Raw genomic sequence first — 19,548 nt, 5'->3', positions numbered from 1 at the left:
TTTTCTTTTAAGAAGAAAGTGGTTTGCTAAATTAATAACGAATCTCTTCATGTGATAAATGTAATTAATATTACTCTAATGTAAGCCCTGAACACACTCTGGAAGGTTTTCCTATACTTCCTAATAGGTTCATACCCCTGATCAGTTTGAATGACGGCCTTTCTTTCTCTTTTTCTTTTTTCTTTTTTTTTTTTTTGTTGCATGGCCTCCAAGGTACATGAATTCCTTTAGCTTTTCTGGCTTGAATTAAAAAGCAAAACAACACAAAAAGCCAATCCTTTAGTACTTTAATCAACTAAGACACAGCTTTACTAGTTAACCTGACTGGCTTAGGTAATTAAGGGAAACAAAAAAAAAATTAATTTTAAAAGTTTGGTTAAAAAGGTCACATAGTTGTAGAAATAACATTTTTTTGATCCTGTATAAGGAACCCTCACCCAAAATCTCATCCAGTGTGTTGGTGTTGCTTCTCTCATTTACCTCAGTTTTTGGGGTAGGTGTGCGATTGCCCGAGAGTCATTTGAATCCCTTGAAGACTAGGATTCCCTGGTACTTCTGCTCTGGATCTAGGGCCAGCTTGGCTTGGAAATAGATGGATAGAAAGGAAGAAAGATAGAAAGACAGAAAGACACAGAGAAAGAAAGAAAATTTATTATGTACTAACTCTGTGCCAAGCACTATGCTGAGGGGCACCTGTGGCAGGTTTCTTTTCAGGTCACTTCATGTGGATGTATGTCTATTTTGTCTGTGCACAGTTTTGGTACATTATAAGTATTTAAGTGATATTTATCTTATATTGTTATATTGAACTTTTCATCTAGTACATTAATTGATCCAAAATGGTATATTTTGTTCTCTCTTTTCCTTGTTCTTATTGGTTATAACGGTTTCAAAAAGAATGAGTAATAGTAAATAGTAAAATGAGGAATAGATTAGGAAAATCTTTTTTTTTTAAATTATTATTACCTCTGAAAGACTTTATTTACTGTAATGTTAATGTCTTACTTGAACCTTTGTCGTAGGAAATAGCCTCTTTTTCCCTTTCCCATGCCATCTCTGGTAGAATGATTTGATTCTTCCTTGCCCAGGGCTAAACTTGCTGTAGCCTTTTTGGCTAGGACAGTGGCATCTGCCTTGTCAGAGTCTTTGAGTTCTGTGATTCAGGTTCTCTGATGCTTGAGGATTTGTAGACTGATGGTCTTATATTATTTAGAATTCTTAGCCTGGATCTTTGTAATGAATTTTGTCTCCAGATTAGTTGTTATTTGGAATGAGGACTGACAGATGATTCCTTTCCCTTTGTTTTCTCTATGCTTTTCTTTCTAAGGTAGGGGCATTCAGAGAAAGTATTTTTGATATCAGAAATTTCAGAGACTATGGGTTCAGAGACTGTGTTTTTGTTGATAGATAGATATCCTTCAGAGATAATAACAGTCTGCCACTTAAAGGCAGAGATGAAAATTATCTTGGACACATAGCACAGGTCCTTGGTCCAATCATGACCTTTATCATACTCCATAGGCTCTTTCCTGGTAAAGGAGCTCGGCCAGAGAGTAGTGATGGTCGTTTAAATGCACTCCTTCACTTGGTAAGGATCGCTTTCAGGTGCCTCACAATTGACACATAGTAAAAGCACCAAGGAAGAGTTTGGGTACTGCATGCATATTTTCAGCCTCTCTGATGATGCTTCTAAAAACATGGACTGAATATAGATTTGTGTATTATTTTTAGTACTTAGCAATTTCTGCATAAGGTAGTAAATGCTTTACAGAATTGGAGAACTGGATTTCAGATGCATTACTTATCAGAAATATAGGAGTATGGCAAACTTTTTTTTTTTAAGTCTTGAAGATTTTTTTTTTTTGCAAGGCAATTGGGGTTAAGTGACTTGCCCAGGGTCACACTGCTAGTAAATGTTATGTGTCTGAGGTCAGATTTTAACTCAGGTCCTCCTGACTCCAGGGCTGGTGTTTATGAAGATGTTTTTAAGAACGGTATTTGAATGGTTCTTTTGAACAATTCAGTGTTAGATGGAGATAGAACAAATGTTATCTTATATTTATTTGTCTTTAAATCTTTGTAGAAGCCTTCCAATACAAGACTGTAAGTAATCACAAAAATATTTCTCACTGCTATTTTGCCTGTTTTAGAATATTGTGGGCAATGCCAGGCCTAAAGAAAAAGATAACGAAAGCTTTTCATCTCCTGATAACCGAGAGAAGTTTAAAGAGCAGAGAAAAGTGCCTGCTCATGCTAAGAAAGACAAAGATGACAAGACTTTAAAGGCTGAAAAGAGACCCAGACAGCCTGACAGAGAAGGAAAGTTAGTCAGTCCTGAAAAAGGGAAGGGGTCTGAAAAAGGTCTGCCGAAGAATGAGAAAGAAGACAAGGAGAATATTTCAGAAAATGACAGAGAATATTCTGGGGAGACCCAGGCAGACAAGAAGCCAGAGAATGACATTGTGAAGAATACACAGGAAAATCTAAGGGAGCCCAAAAGAAAGAGAGGCCGGCCCCCTTCCATACCTCCATCTGGTGAGTGCTGAAGAGCATGCGTGTGGTTGCAGAAACTCATGACTTTTTCTATAGGAAATGGTCTGTTTGTTGTGGGTGAAGTGAAGTTGTGGCAACTATGACACAATTATCACTGGCTTGGAAAAGTTGTTCTGTAATGTTCAGATGCTGTCTCTGTGATCATAAATGTGCAAACAGAGTTGAATTGTGCTGTTGTCCTTAAGCAGTGACATCGCAAGTCAACAGATTTTTTTTTTTTTGCAGCCCACATGCACAGTTGCATTTGGAACTGCAGTGATAGTTATACAGAAGAAATTTTCATGCAGACATAAACTATTTCAGCAAACTCAGATGTTTTTTGCTGTTGCATATTTGAGTAATTTCATTTGTGTCACCTTATTAGCAACTGCTGAAAGGAAACTCAAACTAAGTCAATTATTTATCAAAGAGAAGAGTTTTAAAATTAATTCAAAACAGTGTAAATATGATAAGAAAAGTTAGGTGTATGGGTCAGGATACATTGAAGGATGTAGTCGAGCTAGGAAGGAGGAGTGACATGAACTTTATAATCCAGGGGCAGTTTTCAAAGATGTTTTGGAAAACTGCGGAATAGTACAGTATTTAATCAATCCTTAAATTGTGTCTCTTTGTTCCTAGACAGAAGGTAATGTGCTATAGCAGAAAAGGATATCAAAACAGAAGTCAGTAAAACTGGGTTTGAGTTACAGCCCAAAACTTGCTGTGTGTGACCTGGACCTCAGTTTTCCCCCTCTGTAATATGATAGGGTGAATTCGATGACCTCTAAGGTCCTTTCTAGCTCGGTAATAGTCTATTCTGTATGGCAGTGTTTTTTGATGCAGTGTACAGATGATGTTAAGTAAAATTTTGTTACAACAGACTCTTAAGAGATTATTCAAATTATTTTGTTGCCTTGGAATTTGTTGTAGTAAAAATTGCTTGAATGAGTTCTGTTCAGTGAGGTTTGGGAGATCCTTGTTTTTGGTTGTAATGGATGTAATCTGTATTTGACTTTGGAATGTGTTTTTGTATACCCTTTTGAATAATCGTATGTTGTTTAGACATGTATGTGATCATGATGTTCACAAATCTAAAAAAAAAATTAACACTGTGAAATGAAATCACTTCTGAAGAACCAGGAAGTTATCTAGTTCTTCCATTCTGTTTCCTTATGCCCTACTTTATATGAGAGAAAGGGTGGAGAGGGGGAAGGGGGAAGAAAAGGAGGCTGAGAGGAACAAGGCACAAGCTTTGATGGATGAAAATCAGCTTTAGATGAGATTTCCTCCTCCTTCTCTAAGCTAGTTGTCTTCTTGGCTCTTAGCCTTCTCGAATAGGTAGAAATAATTAAGTATTTTTGCTTAAAAACAAACAGTAATATCAGTAACAGACATTGCTAAATTATGCCACTAAGAATTAAGAGAGCAAAGAATAATGAAAAATTCTTTGCCAAGAATAATGAAAAAATAACTAGAGAGTGTACCATAACAGCAAATTCAGTTGATCTTTATGGAATTATTTGTGGGACCCCATATGAAAATATACTCATATTTCTTATATTCATACCAGGTAACTTTAAGTTACCTGATTTTCCAGATAGGGTTTGAAGGCCATAATCACATGAAAAAGTCTAGGACTTAGACTTTATGATGTTGTCTATACAACATTTCTATTGTATACTCACAGTCAGTCATTTTACTGAGAGTTCCTATGAGAGTTTAGAAGACTTTGGGAAGTAGCCTGATAAAGTGGAAAGAACCTTGGCTTTGGAGTTAGAGGTTCAAATCCCAACTCTAGTACATTCTACCTGTGTTACCTTGGGCAAGCCATAGCTTTCTTGGGACTGGATTTTCTCATCTGTAAAATGAAGAGTTAGGACTAGAGAGCTTCTGAATGAGGGCTATTCTAGCCCTAGGTCTGTGATACTAAAGGATAGGAGAAATGGCTTTTTAAAAATCATTACATTAAGTCAGGTATTAATTTAGTTGGTTGTCATAGCACTTTGACACTTCAAAGGAAGTTAATTGTTTTGACATGTTTGACCTCCAAGGCTTAGGGGAACGTGAGTGTGAGTTGGGGTAATGAAGGTCTATAATAGGAGTAAAACATAAAAGAGAAGTGGAAAATCAAAATGCTACTTGATATTAGTCGTCTGCAATGTATCAGCAGCTCTTTTAAGGATAATAGCATTATGAATAGCTCCTTCTACCTTTATAAGAGGCAACAGCGAAGGAACAAGAAAAATTGAACTTGCTTTTCTTAGCTAAAGCAAACAAATTAGCTGGTTATAAGGTAATTTTCATAAAGAGATGTATGTCCTTGAATGTGTCAATGAAGTTGGCTCAGTTCTCCTTGTTTTTTAAAATTTGCTTTGATTTTGTAGAACCAAATTCCCAAACTTTGCAACCAATAACATTGGAATTAAGACGCCGGAAAATATCAAAAGGAACTGAAATCCCATTAAAGCGCCCCAGGCTTGAAAAAAATTCATGTGAGTATTTTGTGTGTGCATAAGAGAGAGAATCTTTAGGTTGGTTGATTAGAGCATGATTTTGATGAAGCTAAACTCACAACTTTTATCTTACATTACTCGATTGTCTTGCATATTTGAAGCTATTCCATGGTATGATGTGGGGCTAGGCTGGTGCAAACCCTTAATTGATGTTAGAAAAGTGAATATTCAACTATGTGCTATTTTGAGGGTGGATTAATAGCCTTGTATTTATACACAAAGGATAGTACATTTGATTTTGAATGTACCATGATATAAGTTTAATGACTTGCTAATATTTTTAGTCTCTCATTCTGAGCGAAATGCTGAATAAACCACATTATTGACTTTGGGAATTGTAACATAGAATTTGGGACTCTTGGGGAGTTTCCAAATAGATCTTAATAGCTAGGATTTGTGAATGACCCCCATTACATATATTTTCAGACTATAAAATCTTTATATAAGTAAAATTTTCCTTTGGCAACAAGACCACAACCTTTTAAAAAATATAAAATGGGAAAATGTTTTCTTTTGTGTACTGGAGTAAGATTCCATAAGCCTTTCTGTGAGATACTGAATAAGAAGTTAATCCAGCCAGAAAGTCAGTCTTAGCTTTGATATATCTATGTTAAAATTAATCACAACTAACTACAACTCTGTTAATGGTTTTTAGCTCAGGAAAAGCCAAAAACCTACCCAGAAAATAATGACAAAGACTTGACCAGGAGACGATCATCAAGGCTTTCTAATAGTGGAAGCCATGACATCCTAGATGCAGACTTGGTCATATCAAATGTGGGTGATAGTGCTGCTTCAGAAGATACTTTGCTTCTTGCCAAGGAATCAGAAGAAGGTAAGTATCTGTCTATAATGTACCAGTTTCCTGCTCTTCTGGTGGCTAATATGTATAAATTAAGGAAATGGAGTTTATCAAACCTTTTTATATGCCTTAAACAAATAAGAAATCCTCTTGAAATCAAATTCTTCAATGTGTTGCAGTGATTTCCCGATACATTATTCTTTACTAAATTGGTTGAGAGATTTTCTAAATGTTATAGTCAGGTTTCAATATCCTTATGGTAAGAGTTTCAGAAAGTTGGTTTAGAAATACATTATTGATGTGATTCTGCTACTCTGTAAAACAAACTTAGATTGTATTTCCTATTCTTTATTCTTCTATATTTTCATCCTCAGTGACTCAGTTTCTTGCTTTAGTTAGCTCCTCCTTCGTTTCCATTTAGGAATGATATCAGTCCTAAATATGTATTTATGTAATTTCAGCTTTGGTTTTTAACAACTTAATGCTCATTGTGAACGTTAATCTTTGTTAGAAAGTAACTGGCTGTCCTCATCATGTGTTGTCATGCAACTGCCTGTTCCATGATTTTTGTGTAATGTTTTTGACTGGCAAATGTATGGTTGCCAAGCTTTCATTTTTTTCTTTTAGGTCAGTTAGAATCTCCTGTCCAGTCTGATAAAAGCTCATCTGAACTAACACACCAGTACTTTGTGGATGGATTGGGGACTGCAGCATTTGATTTGAATTGCAATTCAATGGAAGACAAAGCTGTAGATGCTGAACTATCCTCTCCACTTGCTGAGTTGAAAGAGATTTCTGCTGTAACAGGTTCAGATTTAGCCCTGACAAATACAAGACTTGAATATCTTTTATTTATGATGAGTTACTGATAAGAGCTTTCTCATAATTAACTTCTAAAAGTACATATTTCTTTGCTTTTGCTTTGATTGCTTAATTAAAAAATTCTGCTTAACTTCTAAGAATGAATTTTCTCTTTCACATAATATATTTGAAGTTGCAAACAGTTTGCATGTGGTGGGGTTTACTTTCAAATAGTGATTGCAATTCAGCAGATTAATGCACTTAACAAAATTTTATTTGGGTATGAAACCAAAATACTTCTTTCCCTCTACACCCTTCCTTCTCCCAAATGTTGAAATATTCTAAAAATAATTGGACAAAACATTTTGAATTTTGTCTTTGTGTATTGTGTGAAGAAGGTTAAACAGTTGAAATAGAAAGAAAAGATGTTTATGTAAATTTGAGCATGTCTTGAACATATATTAAAGCCCCAGGTCCTACCGGGCAACCCTCTTTTCCAGCAGAACCCAACAGGGATATCTATTGTAGTAGAGTTAATATTACTCAAATGGAAAAATTCAAGGGAAAATATGTGATAGTGGATCCATCCCTACTTCAGAGTTTATTCCATCTGGAACCTAACTATGAACTGAGTTCCTGAGATGGTTTTGACTCTGCCTGGTGAGCCAATGAAAAAGATCTTGTGAGAAATATTTTTGCAGTCTCGATTTTTTTCAACATAATCTGAATTCTTCTGACTGCAGGCATGTTCACTGACTATCCCTCATGCATTGAATGTGTGTTTTCTCTCTGTCTATCTCTGTCTTTCTGCCTCTCAGTCTTCTATCTCCGTTTCTGTCTTTTACACACACACACACACACACACACACACACACACACCCCTCCCCCTCCATTTCTCCTTCTCTCCTCTCATTCCCCTTCTCCCTCTTCCTTTTCCTCTCTCTCCCTCTCCCTGTTCTGCTCCATCTATCACTTTGTCCCTCTCCACCTCCTGTTTTCTCTGGCTTCCTTCAGGTCCCAGCTAAAATTCCACCTTCTGTAGGAAGCCTTTCCTCTTAATTTTAGTGCCTTCCCTCTGTTGGTTATTTTCAATTTGGTACCCAGTATATAGCTTATTTTTACGTAATTGTTTGCATGTTGTTTTCTCCATTAGATTACGAACTCTTCAAGGGGATGGGATACCTTGTAACTCTCTTTGTATCCTCAGTACTTCAAACAGTGCCTAGCACATTTTTGTTGTTCAATCATATCCAACTCTTTGTGACCCCATTTGAGGTTTTCCTGTCAGAGATACTAGAGTGGTTTGCCATTTCCTTCTCCAGCTTATTTTACAGATGAGGAAACTGAGGCAAATAGGATTAAGTGACTTGCCCAGGATCACACAGCTAGGAAGTGTCTGAGGCCAAATTTGTTTCATTTATTTATTTATTCTTGCAAGGCAGTTGGGGTTAAGTGACTTGTCCAGGGTCACACAGCTAGTAAGTGTCAAGTGTCTGGTCTGAGGTAATATTTGAACTCAGGTCCTCCTGACTCAAGACCCGGTGCTCTATTCACAGCGTCACCTAGCTGCCCCACTGAGGCCAAATTTGAACTCAGGTCTTTCTGACTCCAGGCCAATGCTCTATCCACAAACAACACATTTCAAAAGATATTTTGGTGTAACAAGTTTTAAGGGCCTTAGACTTGTTGTATTTAATATATTCCATAGGCCTTTATAGCTGCTTATTAGGTTGTTTAATCAGTTTTTATTGGTTGATTAATTGTAACAGAGAATTTCACAAATAGACCCAGATGCATAGTTTAAAAATAAATCCGATAGAGTCTTTGGTAGATTATCTAGTTTGCTGGTATTTTTGAGAGGGACATTAGAAAACAGAGGAAGGCTGTGTGCAGTTATGGTCCCACAATTCAGGAGTAACAGTTAAAAAAAAGTCAGTAGATATTAAGAGCTTCTCATAATAACATAGCTGTCTGTTATACTATATATTCAGCAAGCCAGTTAAAACATTTTTTTAAAAAATCAATATCAGTCCCATTTTGCATTTATAATACTGTAAGACCCTGGATTATGAAATTAGGTTATTTATTTTAATGTCACAAAATAGTGTTTTGTACCAAATGTAATAGTATTTTCATAATATTGAATATGTGGGCCAATACTGTTTTTTTCCTCCAAAAGTTTAATTTCAAATATGAAGAATAATGTAACTCTTCAGTGGAATTTTATTCTATATAGACAGCGAAAGGTGAAATCTATTTAAAAAACCAAATTTTGAAAGCTGTTTTGCACTAAATACATTTTTAGACCTTTATAGCTGCTGTATAACTTGTATAAATGTGGTTTCATAAAAACTGCTTGAAAAAATTGACTTCTCCCCAATATTTATTATGTCGAGTAATGTGGTGCAGTAGATTTGGAATCAGAGGAGGGGTTTGAAACTTGCCTCTGCTGCTTACTCTCATTGTAACATTGGGCATGTCTTTTTAACTTTCAGGGCTCAGTTCCCTCAGCTGTAAATTGGAGGGTTAAATCAATCAGTAAACATTTAATAAGCTCTTACTATGTTCCAGGGACTGGGAATACAATGAATAAATAGGGACTAAACGAGACTGGGAATACAAATACAAAGGTGAGACAGTCCCTGGTCTTATGGGGCTTATCTTCTACTCGGGGATACAATATGTTCACAGAACATAAATATAGAATATATGTAAAATAAATAAAAGTGATGGGTGAGGTTAACTAACCAATGTGCTTAACAACTGGGGTAGTCAGAAAAGGACTCTTTAAGGAGGTAGCAATTGAGCTAAGCCTTGAAGGGAGCTTCCCAGAGGCAGAGTTTAGGAGGTAGAACATGTTGGAAATGGGGTGCAGCTTGTGCAAGGTATGGAGGCTGGACAGAGACTATTTGGTACTGGGGACTATAGCTAGGCCAGTTTGCCTGGAGCATAGGGTACATAAGGGAGAGGAATGTGTAGTCAGCCTGGAACGATAGGCCGGAGTCAGATTGTGAAGGGCCTTAAATGCCCAATGGAGGAGCTTACCTTTCATCCTAGAACCCATCCTAGAGAACCATGGAAGCTTTTTGAGCAGAGGGGTGACGTGGTTTGACCTCTGCTTTAGCAATGTCAATTTGATAGGTAGATGGGGGATAGAGAAGAAAGCAAAGAAATTGGATGCAAGGAGGCCAAAGTAGTAGACTATTTTAGCAATCTGGGTGAGGAAAGCTTGAATTATTTTGGTTGTACTATAAGTGGAGGGGAGGTGAATATGAGAGGTGTTGTGTTGGTAGAATTCCATAGAATTTGGCATCTGATTGGAAATAGGTGGTAAGAAGGAAGAGTTGAGTATGATTCCGTTGGTTGAGCACCCATAAGGGTGGGACCTAATAGTAATAGGGAAGAGGGTGAGTTTAAGTAGAAAAATAATGAATTCTGTTTTGGACATGGTGCATTTTAGCTGCCTTTGGGACATCCAGGTGGAGGTATCCAGTAGACAACTGGAGATGAGGGACTGGATTTCAGAAGAGAGAAAAGAGCTAGTTCTCTTTATCCTAGTTTCCTTTTGGCTTTCAATCTTTCAAAGTTGTCTTACCGTGAGGGACAGGACTCTTTCTTACTTGAGGATTTTATTCTACTCAGCTAGATGATGATCTGAGGTTTTCTCTTGTTTGCATCAGAGCTTTCTGCTTATCATATCCAAATAATTAAGAGTTGACTACTTACTGACATTTTTGAGGGGGAAGCATTAAAAGCAGGTGGGTCAATTAATTAATTTCAGTTTTGAACAAACCCAGGCATGTTGTTTCCCTATTTAGCTCACTTTACCTGTACTTTTATTCTATATTTATTGTGCTTTGTTAAGCACTTTATAAAAAGCACTTAGAAAAAAATGGTCCCCATTTGTAAATATCTTGAAGTCTGATTTTGGACAATGTAATTTGAGATAGATTTTAAAAAATGAAAAGACATGGATAGAGCAGACATATTATTTTAAAAGTTTATTGGCTTTATACTTTAGGGTCTACCCTCTCACCATTCTTTTAGTTGTTTCTGATATTACTTGGGTTTATGAAGATGACCAAAGATAGTTTGGGTAGGGGAAATTAAGGCAATAACATCTTATTTACCATTAATATTTTGATGTTTTCTATTTCTTAGAGTCTTAGGTTTGGGACTCCTTCGTCTTAATAATAGTAATTTATTTACACTTGTGTTACTGGAGTATGCAGAGTCCTGCCCATTTATACGTAGGCTAGATGGGCTGGGCCCAAGTTTTAGAAAATTATTTAAAGCCATTCAAAATCAACTAATGTAATTTGAGCTAATTTGAAAGAGGACTTAAATAATAGAAGTATCTGTTTACTTGTGGCTTGACTTAAGAGAAATTAACAAAAATAATAAATACATGAGAATTTTCTTATAAGCCAGTCTGGTTTTTAGAACTACTGAAAACTAGGTGAACTTGTTCCATTTTGGGCAAGGGTTTGTGTTGTTTGTGTTGTTTTGTTAAATTCATGTTGGAGTTAGTATCCCAAGTAGTCATTCATCTATTCCTCTCATAAATGGTGAGCTAAAATTGGGGACTATCCAGATGGTCCATCACAAGATAGATATCCTGTCTACACCTGAACAGGATTCCATACACTTGCTCTAAAGAATATAGATTAGATCGGCAAAGGAGGTAAGTGGGCACCTTGTGAAAAGAGAAATTACAAAGGACAGTCTGATTGTTTCCACTGTTTCCTTTAGAATGTTAAATGAAAGGCCTTTGGTAAATTGGGTACATTTATTTGGAAGATTTATGGGAAGACTTTGGCAAGCATTCTACAGCATGAGAAATATGTAGATCTTTTGCAATTCGTACCATTCAAGTAAGTACCCAAATAGATGAGATCACAGATCCATCAATATATTAATCATTACCATATCTGCCACAAAGTTAATATTTTTCTTTATAAAATTAAAATTTTGTTGATATCTTCTGTTTTTGTATCTTGTAATTTTTTTTCAGATCAAAAAGTTAAACCTTGTTTCTTAGTGCCTGTTTTGAGCTTATTTTCTGTATGCTTATTACATTTTGGGTATTTTGGAGAATACAAGCTTTGATGAGCACCTAGGTTTCCTTTTTTTAAAAAAAAATTAGTATCTTATTTTTTTTCCCAACTACATATAAAAACAATTTTTAACCTTTTTTTTTTTTTTTTTTTTTTTTTTTTTACAATTTTGAGTTCCAAATTCTCTCCCACTCTCCCTCCCTTCCCCACTCATTGAGAAGGTATTCAGTTTGATAAAGATTATACATATGCAATGATGCAAAACATATTTCCATGTTAATCATGTTGTGAAAGAAAACACAGACCAAAAAACTGCCCAATAACAACAAGAAAAATAAAGTAAAACAAAAACAAAAACCCATCTCTCTCTGAAGGTGGATCTCATTTTTCATCATTAGTCCTTCAGAACTATGTTAGCTCTTTATATTACTGAGAATAGGTAAGTCATTCACAGTTGATCATTGTATAGTATTGCTGTTTCTGTGTACAATGTTTTCCTGGTTCTGCTCACTTCACTTTGCATCAGTTCGTTTAAGTCTTTCCAGGTTTTTCTGAAGGCATTCTGCTCATCATTTCTTTTTTCTTTTTTTTTGCTTAGCAGTGGGGTTAAGTGACTTGCCCAGGGTCACACAGTTAGTAAGTGTTATGTGTCTGAGGCCGGATTTGAACTCAGGTCCTCCTGAATTCAGGGCTGGTGCTCTATCCACTGCGCCATCTAGCTGCCCTTGCTCATCATTTCTTGTAGCACAGTAGTATTCCATTACATTCATATACCACAACTTGTTCAGCCATTCCCCAATTGATAGGCATCCCCTCTGTTTCCAGTTCTTTGCCATCACAAAAAAAGAACTGCTATAAATATTTTTGTACAAATAGGTTCTTTTCTTTCTTTCTTTCTTTCTTTCTTTTTTTTTAAATCTCTTTGGGATACAGACCTAGTAGTGGTATTGCTGGGTCAAAGCATATGCAGAGATTCATAGCCAGTTGGGCATAGTTCCAAATTGCTCTCCAGAATGGTTTGATCAGTTCACAGTGCCACCAGCAGCAGCACCTTGGTTTTCAAGAAGCTTCTTGTCTTATTAAGGAACATAAATTTTCTGTACCAAAAAAACTAATACAAGGTGGAATGTGGTCAGTGTCAGAGAAGAGGCGCGTTCTCTCACTTGGTCCTCAGTGATCCTAGTGGGATGGTGTAAGTAATATCTCATTTTATAGATGAGGGAAACTGAGGCCTAGTGAGTTGAAGTGACTTGCTTGGAGTCACAAAGTTAGGAGGTGGCAGAGATTGGATGAGAATGTAGGTCTCCTGATTCTCGTTGCAATGGTTTTCTTCCTCTCCCCCTTGTGCCATTCTTAGCAGAATGAAAACCTATGTTTTATTAATAATGCTCCAAGGAATTTCTTGTTAATATAAATAAGACTTGTAAGATATTTAAGTCAAACTTTTTCAACAAGAACATACATACTTAAGTTATTGTAATGTTCGACATTGCTCTTGCTGCCACAACCTCCCCTTCTCCCCAACAAAACAAAACTTCATTCCCTATTAACTTCTTGGACCATGTTCTATCCTTGAGCAATTTCAGAATTTTCTGGTAACTCTCTTATTGCTGTCATAGATAGGCAGCTAGTTCCAAGTGGCTTAGTATATAGCTTTACTAATAGTTCAGTAACTTTGAGGAGCATCATGACATCCTGAAGAATGAGAGAGGATGTTTGGAACCTTGTTGTCCTCACTAATGTGACAAAGCAAGCTACCTGTCTTTTTGCAATAATAGCCCTCCCATTGACTTTCCTTTATACAGGATATTCCAAAAGTCATAGTGCAATTTTAAGCTTTAACAGCCCTGTATTTTCACATATATTCAGCTAGGAGTTTTCAGTTTTTTCATTTGCATTGATTGATTGGATTTTTTTCCTGTGTGAATTTGTCTTTGAGGAAGACAAAAACTTGTCTGCTTCAATCTAAAAGTCTGTGTCCTGAAATAACTTTATTATAACAGTGAAGGAAATGATATTTTCTTCTCTGGTGGATTTAACCAGCATTACATTAGGCTGCTCAATCTCATTCAACACTTGGTCTTAGCAGGCCTTCTTCATTTCCTGTTTGTCCCAGGAACAAAAATATATATATATATATATATATATATATATATATATATATATATATAAGTAGTTATTTTGTTGTCCATAGTACTTTTCCATAATACTAGCCTCAATGCTGAATTGTCTTTTTTTAAAATTAAATTTATTTATTTTTAGTTTTCAACATTCACTTTTATAAGATTTTGAGTGCTAAATTTTTTACCTTCTCTCCCCCTTCCCCAAGATGACATTCAGTCTGATATAGGCTATACATGTACAATCACATTAAACATGTTTCCACATTAGTAATGTGAAAAATGAATCAGAACAAAAGGAAAAAAATTACGAGAAAGAAAAAACAGAAATAGAGACAATAGTATGCTTTGATCTGCATTCACACTCCATAGTTCTTTCTCTGGATATGGATAGCATTTTCCATCATGTGTCTTTTGGAGATGTCTTAGATCCTTGCATTGCTGAGAAGAGCTAAGTCTATCAAAGTTGGTCATCGCACAATATTGCTGTTACTGTGTATAATGTTCTCCTGGTTCTGCTCACTTCACTCAGCATCAGTTCATGCAAGTCTTTCCAGATTTTTCTGAAATTCACCTGTTCATCATTTCTTATGGAACAATAGTATTTATTACATTCATATACTACAGCTTGTTCAAAAGCTGAATTGTCTTGTCTTTGCTGTGTTAAGTTTGAGTTGAAGATATTCAATTCAACAAACATAAGTAACTAATATATCCAGAGCTCTGTGGTACATGGCAAAGATAAGCACGACATTCTCTTTGACTCATTGAGCTTTTCATGGGAGGGAAGATACATCCTCGAGAAATACGAGGCATATTGTGATAATCCATTAGAAGTACAAACTTTTGTGAGAGTTGAAAGAACAGATTTTTTTTTTCATGGACTGATAGAGGAAACAGCTTTTGAAAGCTGAATATATGAAGGAAATAATGCAGATTGTGCCCTATTTTTAAATTATAACTTATTTTGTAACAATTTGACATGCCAAATTAATGAATAATGATAACTACAAAAGTTACTTAATAGAAAGACAATAGTCTTATTAAATATTTTAATATAATATTGCAGTTACATCTACAGTGTGTCTTTGGGAACCCAGCCATCCTGTATTTGGTAAAATCTCTTTGCAGCTTGATAGCCGTCTAATTGTCTCCAATTTTATGAAGAAACCAGCCTCAAGAGATAGTATAGTATTTTAGAATAGTGCATTCAACTGGTAGTCGGTGGACGTCAGGTTCAGTTTCTGACTCTGCCCCTGTCTGTGATGTCTCAGTCTCCTGTGTTACAAACATGGAACATATCCTCCAATTCTTAGATACCATGTGGTTTCTACAACCAGCACTTCAGTTAATTACATACTAGATGATCTTTGAAGTCTTTTTTAGCTTTCAAATGCTATGATTTCTATTGATTATTACTGTCGTTCTCCATTCTAGCTCTATCCAGGCCAATCCTGTATTATTGTTTTGCCTAGCTCTAGTTTTGGCCTTAGTCTTCCTTTCTTTATCTCATCTCTAGTCTCTTAAGAGCCCCACTTAGTTTCTGTTCCTTCCTTGTCCTTGCACCAAGCATTCCATAATACTGTTTTTAAAAAATTATTTTTTCAAATGAAGATCTTCTTCTCTCTCCCACCTCCTCCCTACTCCCAATTTGGAAAACAAGAAAAGCAAAATTCTCCATTACAAACACGTGTAGTAAAGCAAAACAGATTCCTGCATTGGCCACACACACATACACATACACATATACATATATACACACACATACACATATACATACATATATGTCTCAGTATGCACTCTTGAGTCCATCACCTCTCTATCAGGAGAAAGGCAGCCTATTTCATCATAAGTCCTCTGGAAATTAGGGAAAAAAATACTTAAAAATTGTAACTGAGGCCACTAATTTGTGTATTAATATTACATAATCAAAACAATGTTGATTGCTGCTGTTATAATTCTTTTTCTAGTTTTTTTTTAAACTTCATTCCCTCTTGGTTCTCCTTCCCATCTGACAGCACCTTTTTAGTTTTTACTGGCTTATCATACATATAACACTCCCCTAAATGTTGTTCTTTAAGTTTTGTCCTCTTCCCTTGTATCGCTGGATTATTAATTGGGTGACCTCATGAGTTCCCACGGGTTTATGGTCAGTAAAGTATGTTTTTAATTATTTTGCATAGTTTTAAGGTTTTTTTATGTGCTACTACATGGTTAGGTTTTATAAAGGTGCTATGCACAGCTAAGAAGTGTTCCTCTCTATTCTCATTCAGTAATTAGAGATCTGTAGTAACTAACTGTTCTAAAATTCTGTTCATGTCCTTAATTTCTTTCTTGTTCATCTTTTTCTTAGATTTGTGTAGGTCTGAAAGGGGTACATTGATGTGCTCCTTTATTACAGTTTTACTGGCTATTTTTTTCTATAATTAGATCAACTTTTTCTGTAAATATTTAGATACTATTCCTATGTATTTATGTTAAATATTGATATTAACTGTTTGTGATACCTTTAAGCATAATTTATTTTACCTCTTAATTTTTTAATTATGACTTTTTATTATTGCATTGTCTAAGATTATGATTTCTCCTTTTTTGAGTTTACCTGAAGCATAGTAGATTTTTTACAAAATCCTTATTTTGAGAGAAGCACTTTGTAATCTTTTTTTGGTATATTTTTCTAGGTAATTATTTTTTCAATTAACCTTCTTTACTAATCTACCTCTACCAATACTTGTGACCTTTACAATCCCAACTGAACAAATTAAGAAACAAAACAACTAAGTCCTTCAAAGCTGTATATTTTGGCAAAACAAATTCTACAATAGCTACGTCTGAAAAGTATGCCTTTTCCTTGCATTTTATGTTTGTCAGCTCTCTCGTTAGGACACGATTGGCATGTTTGCTCTTCATTCTGTTAAATTTAGTTTACGCTTCATTAATCAGAGTTCTGAAGTCTTTCAAAGTTTTTTTTTTCTCTACCGTGTTATCATTATATAGATATTGTTCTTCTAATTCTTCTTCTTTCACTTTACATTAGTTATTGAAGTCTTTCCAGTTTCTTCTGAAACTGTATGTTTCACCATTTCTTTTTTTAAAACTAATTTATTTTTAGTTTTCAACAATCACTTCCATAAGCTTTTGAGTTTTAAATTTTCTCCCCCTCCCTCCCCAAGACGGCATATAATCTAATATAGGCTCTACATGTACATTCCTATTAAACATATTTTAACATTAGTGATGTTGTAAGTAAGAATTAGAACCAATAGGAGGAACCACCAGAAAGAGGAAACAAAACACAACAGAAGAAAAAAAAAATAGCAAATAGTATACTTTGATCTGCATTCAAACTCTATAGTTCTTTCTTTGGATGTGGATAGCATTTTCCATCATGAGGCCTTTGGAGATGTTTTAGATCCTTGAATTGCTGAGAAGGTTTAAGTCTATCAATATTAGTCATTGCACAACATGACTATTACTGTGTATGACGTTTTCCTGGTTCTCCTCACTTCACTCAGCATCTGACCATACAAGTCTTTCCAGGATTTTCTGAAGTCTGCCTGTTCATCATTTCTTATAGCACAGTAGTATTCCATTGCATTCATATACCACAACTTGTTCAGCCATTCCCCAACTGATGGGCATCCTCTCAATTTCCAGTTCTTTGCCACCACAAAAAGAGCTGCTATAAATATTTTTGTACATGTGGGTCCTTTTCCCATTTGTATGATCTCTTTGGGATATAGCCCTAGAAGTGCTACTACTGGGTCAAAGAGTATGCACATGTTTATAGCCCTTTGGGCATAGTTCCAGATTGCTCTCCAGAATGGTTGGATCAGTTCACAACTCTACCAGTGATGCATAAATGCTCCAATTTTCCCACATCTTCTCCAACATTTATCATCGTCCTGTTTTGTCGTGTTGGCCAATCTGATAGGTGTGATGTGGTACCTCAGAATTGTTTTGATTTGCATTTGTCTCATCAGTAGTAACTTAGAGCATTTTTCATATGACTATAGACAGCTTTAATTTCTTCATCTGAAAACTGCCTATTCATATCCTTTGATGTTTCATCATTTTTATGGCACAGTAACATTCCATTATGTTCATGTGTGACAATTTGTTTAGCCATTCACCTGTAGGAGGATAACCCCTTTAGTTTCCAATTTTTGACTACCACAAAAATTAACTGCTATAAACGTTTTTGTACATCAAGGTCCTTTTCCTTATTCTTTTATTTTTGCGGAAAGGAAGCCAATAGTGGTATAGCTAGAACAAAGAGTATAGATGGGTTGTTAACACATTAATTTTTCACTATCTCCCCAAGTGATGGACACTTACTTTGTTTTCAGTTCATTGTTGCTATAAAAATGTTGCTGTGAATAGTTTGGTGTGTATGGGATGGTTTTGCCTCTCTTTATCCTTCTTTGGACATATGCCAAACAGTGAGATCTCGGGATTGAAGAGTTAGTACATTTTGGTCTTTAAGTGGTACCATCTTAAAGATCATTCTTGTGTGTGGGAGATGAGTACCTTCTGGCAGGAGAGCCCAAGGAAGCATTTCTCTGGATCCTTGGGTCAGTCAATGCTTTCTCCGTTGGCAGTGCTTTTTTGTTTTGATGATGGGCTGTGACGCTAGCTCTCTCAATTTGAGATATTATAAAATGTTACTGTCATGGCTGCTTATTTTCAGAGGCTGTGCCATACACAACTTCTAGTTAGTTTTGAAGAGCCAGTTTTGCTTTTTTTTTACCCACAAGTTTTTGCTTTTTGTGGGAAGTATTGACTCATTCAACAACATTTATTAAGTGCATGCTGTGTACCCAACACTGCTCCTAGGAAGTGATTTGAAGATATAAATAGCTGTCCTGCCGTGAAAAAGGCTACTCTCCTATGTGGAAACAACATGTGTATGTCCAAGTGAATACAAAAGAAATGTAAATGTAATATATCTGGAACACTACTGTGCTATAACAACTGAAATCATCAGGAAATGCCACCTTAAGCAGAATGTTTCTTGAAGGAGTCCAGGGGTTTCAAGATCAGAGGTGAGGAGGGGACAGCCTAAGGCTTGGAGGCAGTAGGTGGAATGTGGTGAAGGGACAATCATATGTAGGCCCATGGAGCTTCACAAAGAGTGTGTTGATGAGACTAACTCAGCCTGGCAAGATAGCCTGGACTTCAAATATCAGACAGCCACGTGACACCTAACAGAGTATCCACAGTGCTAGGAACTAGTGTATACTGCTATTTATTTAATAATGCAGTCAAGTAACACTGTGCCCTCAATTTAAGCATTCCAGTGACTTGAGTAATTAGTCATAACACAGTGTCCACTGTGTCTGTAATGTTTTGTCCTTATATCGTATAGGATACTGTTCCTAGAACCAAAAAGAGAGAAAGTCTTGTTTTCTTCTTCCCATGTAACACTCTCTTGAGGCATGCTGGGGGGGATGGTTTTACTATAATGTTTATTTTGGTTTCTCTATATGTTCTTTGCTGTTTATTTTTAGTTATTTTTTTTCCAGGGCGGTATTATATTTAAACACTTTAATTTTTACTGGAAAGCAACAGTGTAAAAAAGAAATTTTCCCAGTGACTCTGCTTTTCTTTGTGATCTTAAAACTTGTTTTTTCAGGAAGCCTTAATCCCAGATTTTCTTTGTTTTTTGTTACTGTTATTTTCTTAGAGGAATAGCTCATCCTCAGAGTTTGTTTATTTTAGCA

At 35.7% G+C, this 19,548-nt stretch overlaps 1 protein-coding gene across 2 annotated transcripts in view; it reads left to right on the top strand.

The window, feature by feature from the left end:
• Nucleotides 1–19,548, top strand: part of PHF20 (PHD finger protein 20) — a 113,267-nt gene that overhangs the window by 44,246 nt on the left and 49,473 nt on the right. For both annotated transcript variants that reach the window (XM_027867044.1, XM_027867043.1), the window contains exons 6-9: nucleotides 2,151–2,535; nucleotides 4,917–5,024; nucleotides 5,701–5,880; nucleotides 6,475–6,654. In XM_027867044.1, the coding sequence (XP_027722845.1) occupies nucleotides 2,151–2,535; nucleotides 4,917–5,024; nucleotides 5,701–5,880; nucleotides 6,475–6,654 (853 nt within the window). The remainder of the gene's footprint in view (nucleotides 1–2,150; nucleotides 2,536–4,916; nucleotides 5,025–5,700; nucleotides 5,881–6,474; nucleotides 6,655–19,548) is intronic.

This window comes from Vombatus ursinus, unplaced genomic scaffold (genome assembly GCF_900497805.2).
Source record: "Vombatus ursinus unplaced genomic scaffold, bare-nosed wombat genome assembly UNPS02014785.1, whole genome shotgun sequence".
Classification (NCBI taxonomy): Eukaryota; Metazoa; Chordata; class Mammalia; order Diprotodontia; family Vombatidae; genus Vombatus; species Vombatus ursinus.
This window is presented reverse-complemented; position numbering and strand designations above follow the sequence as displayed.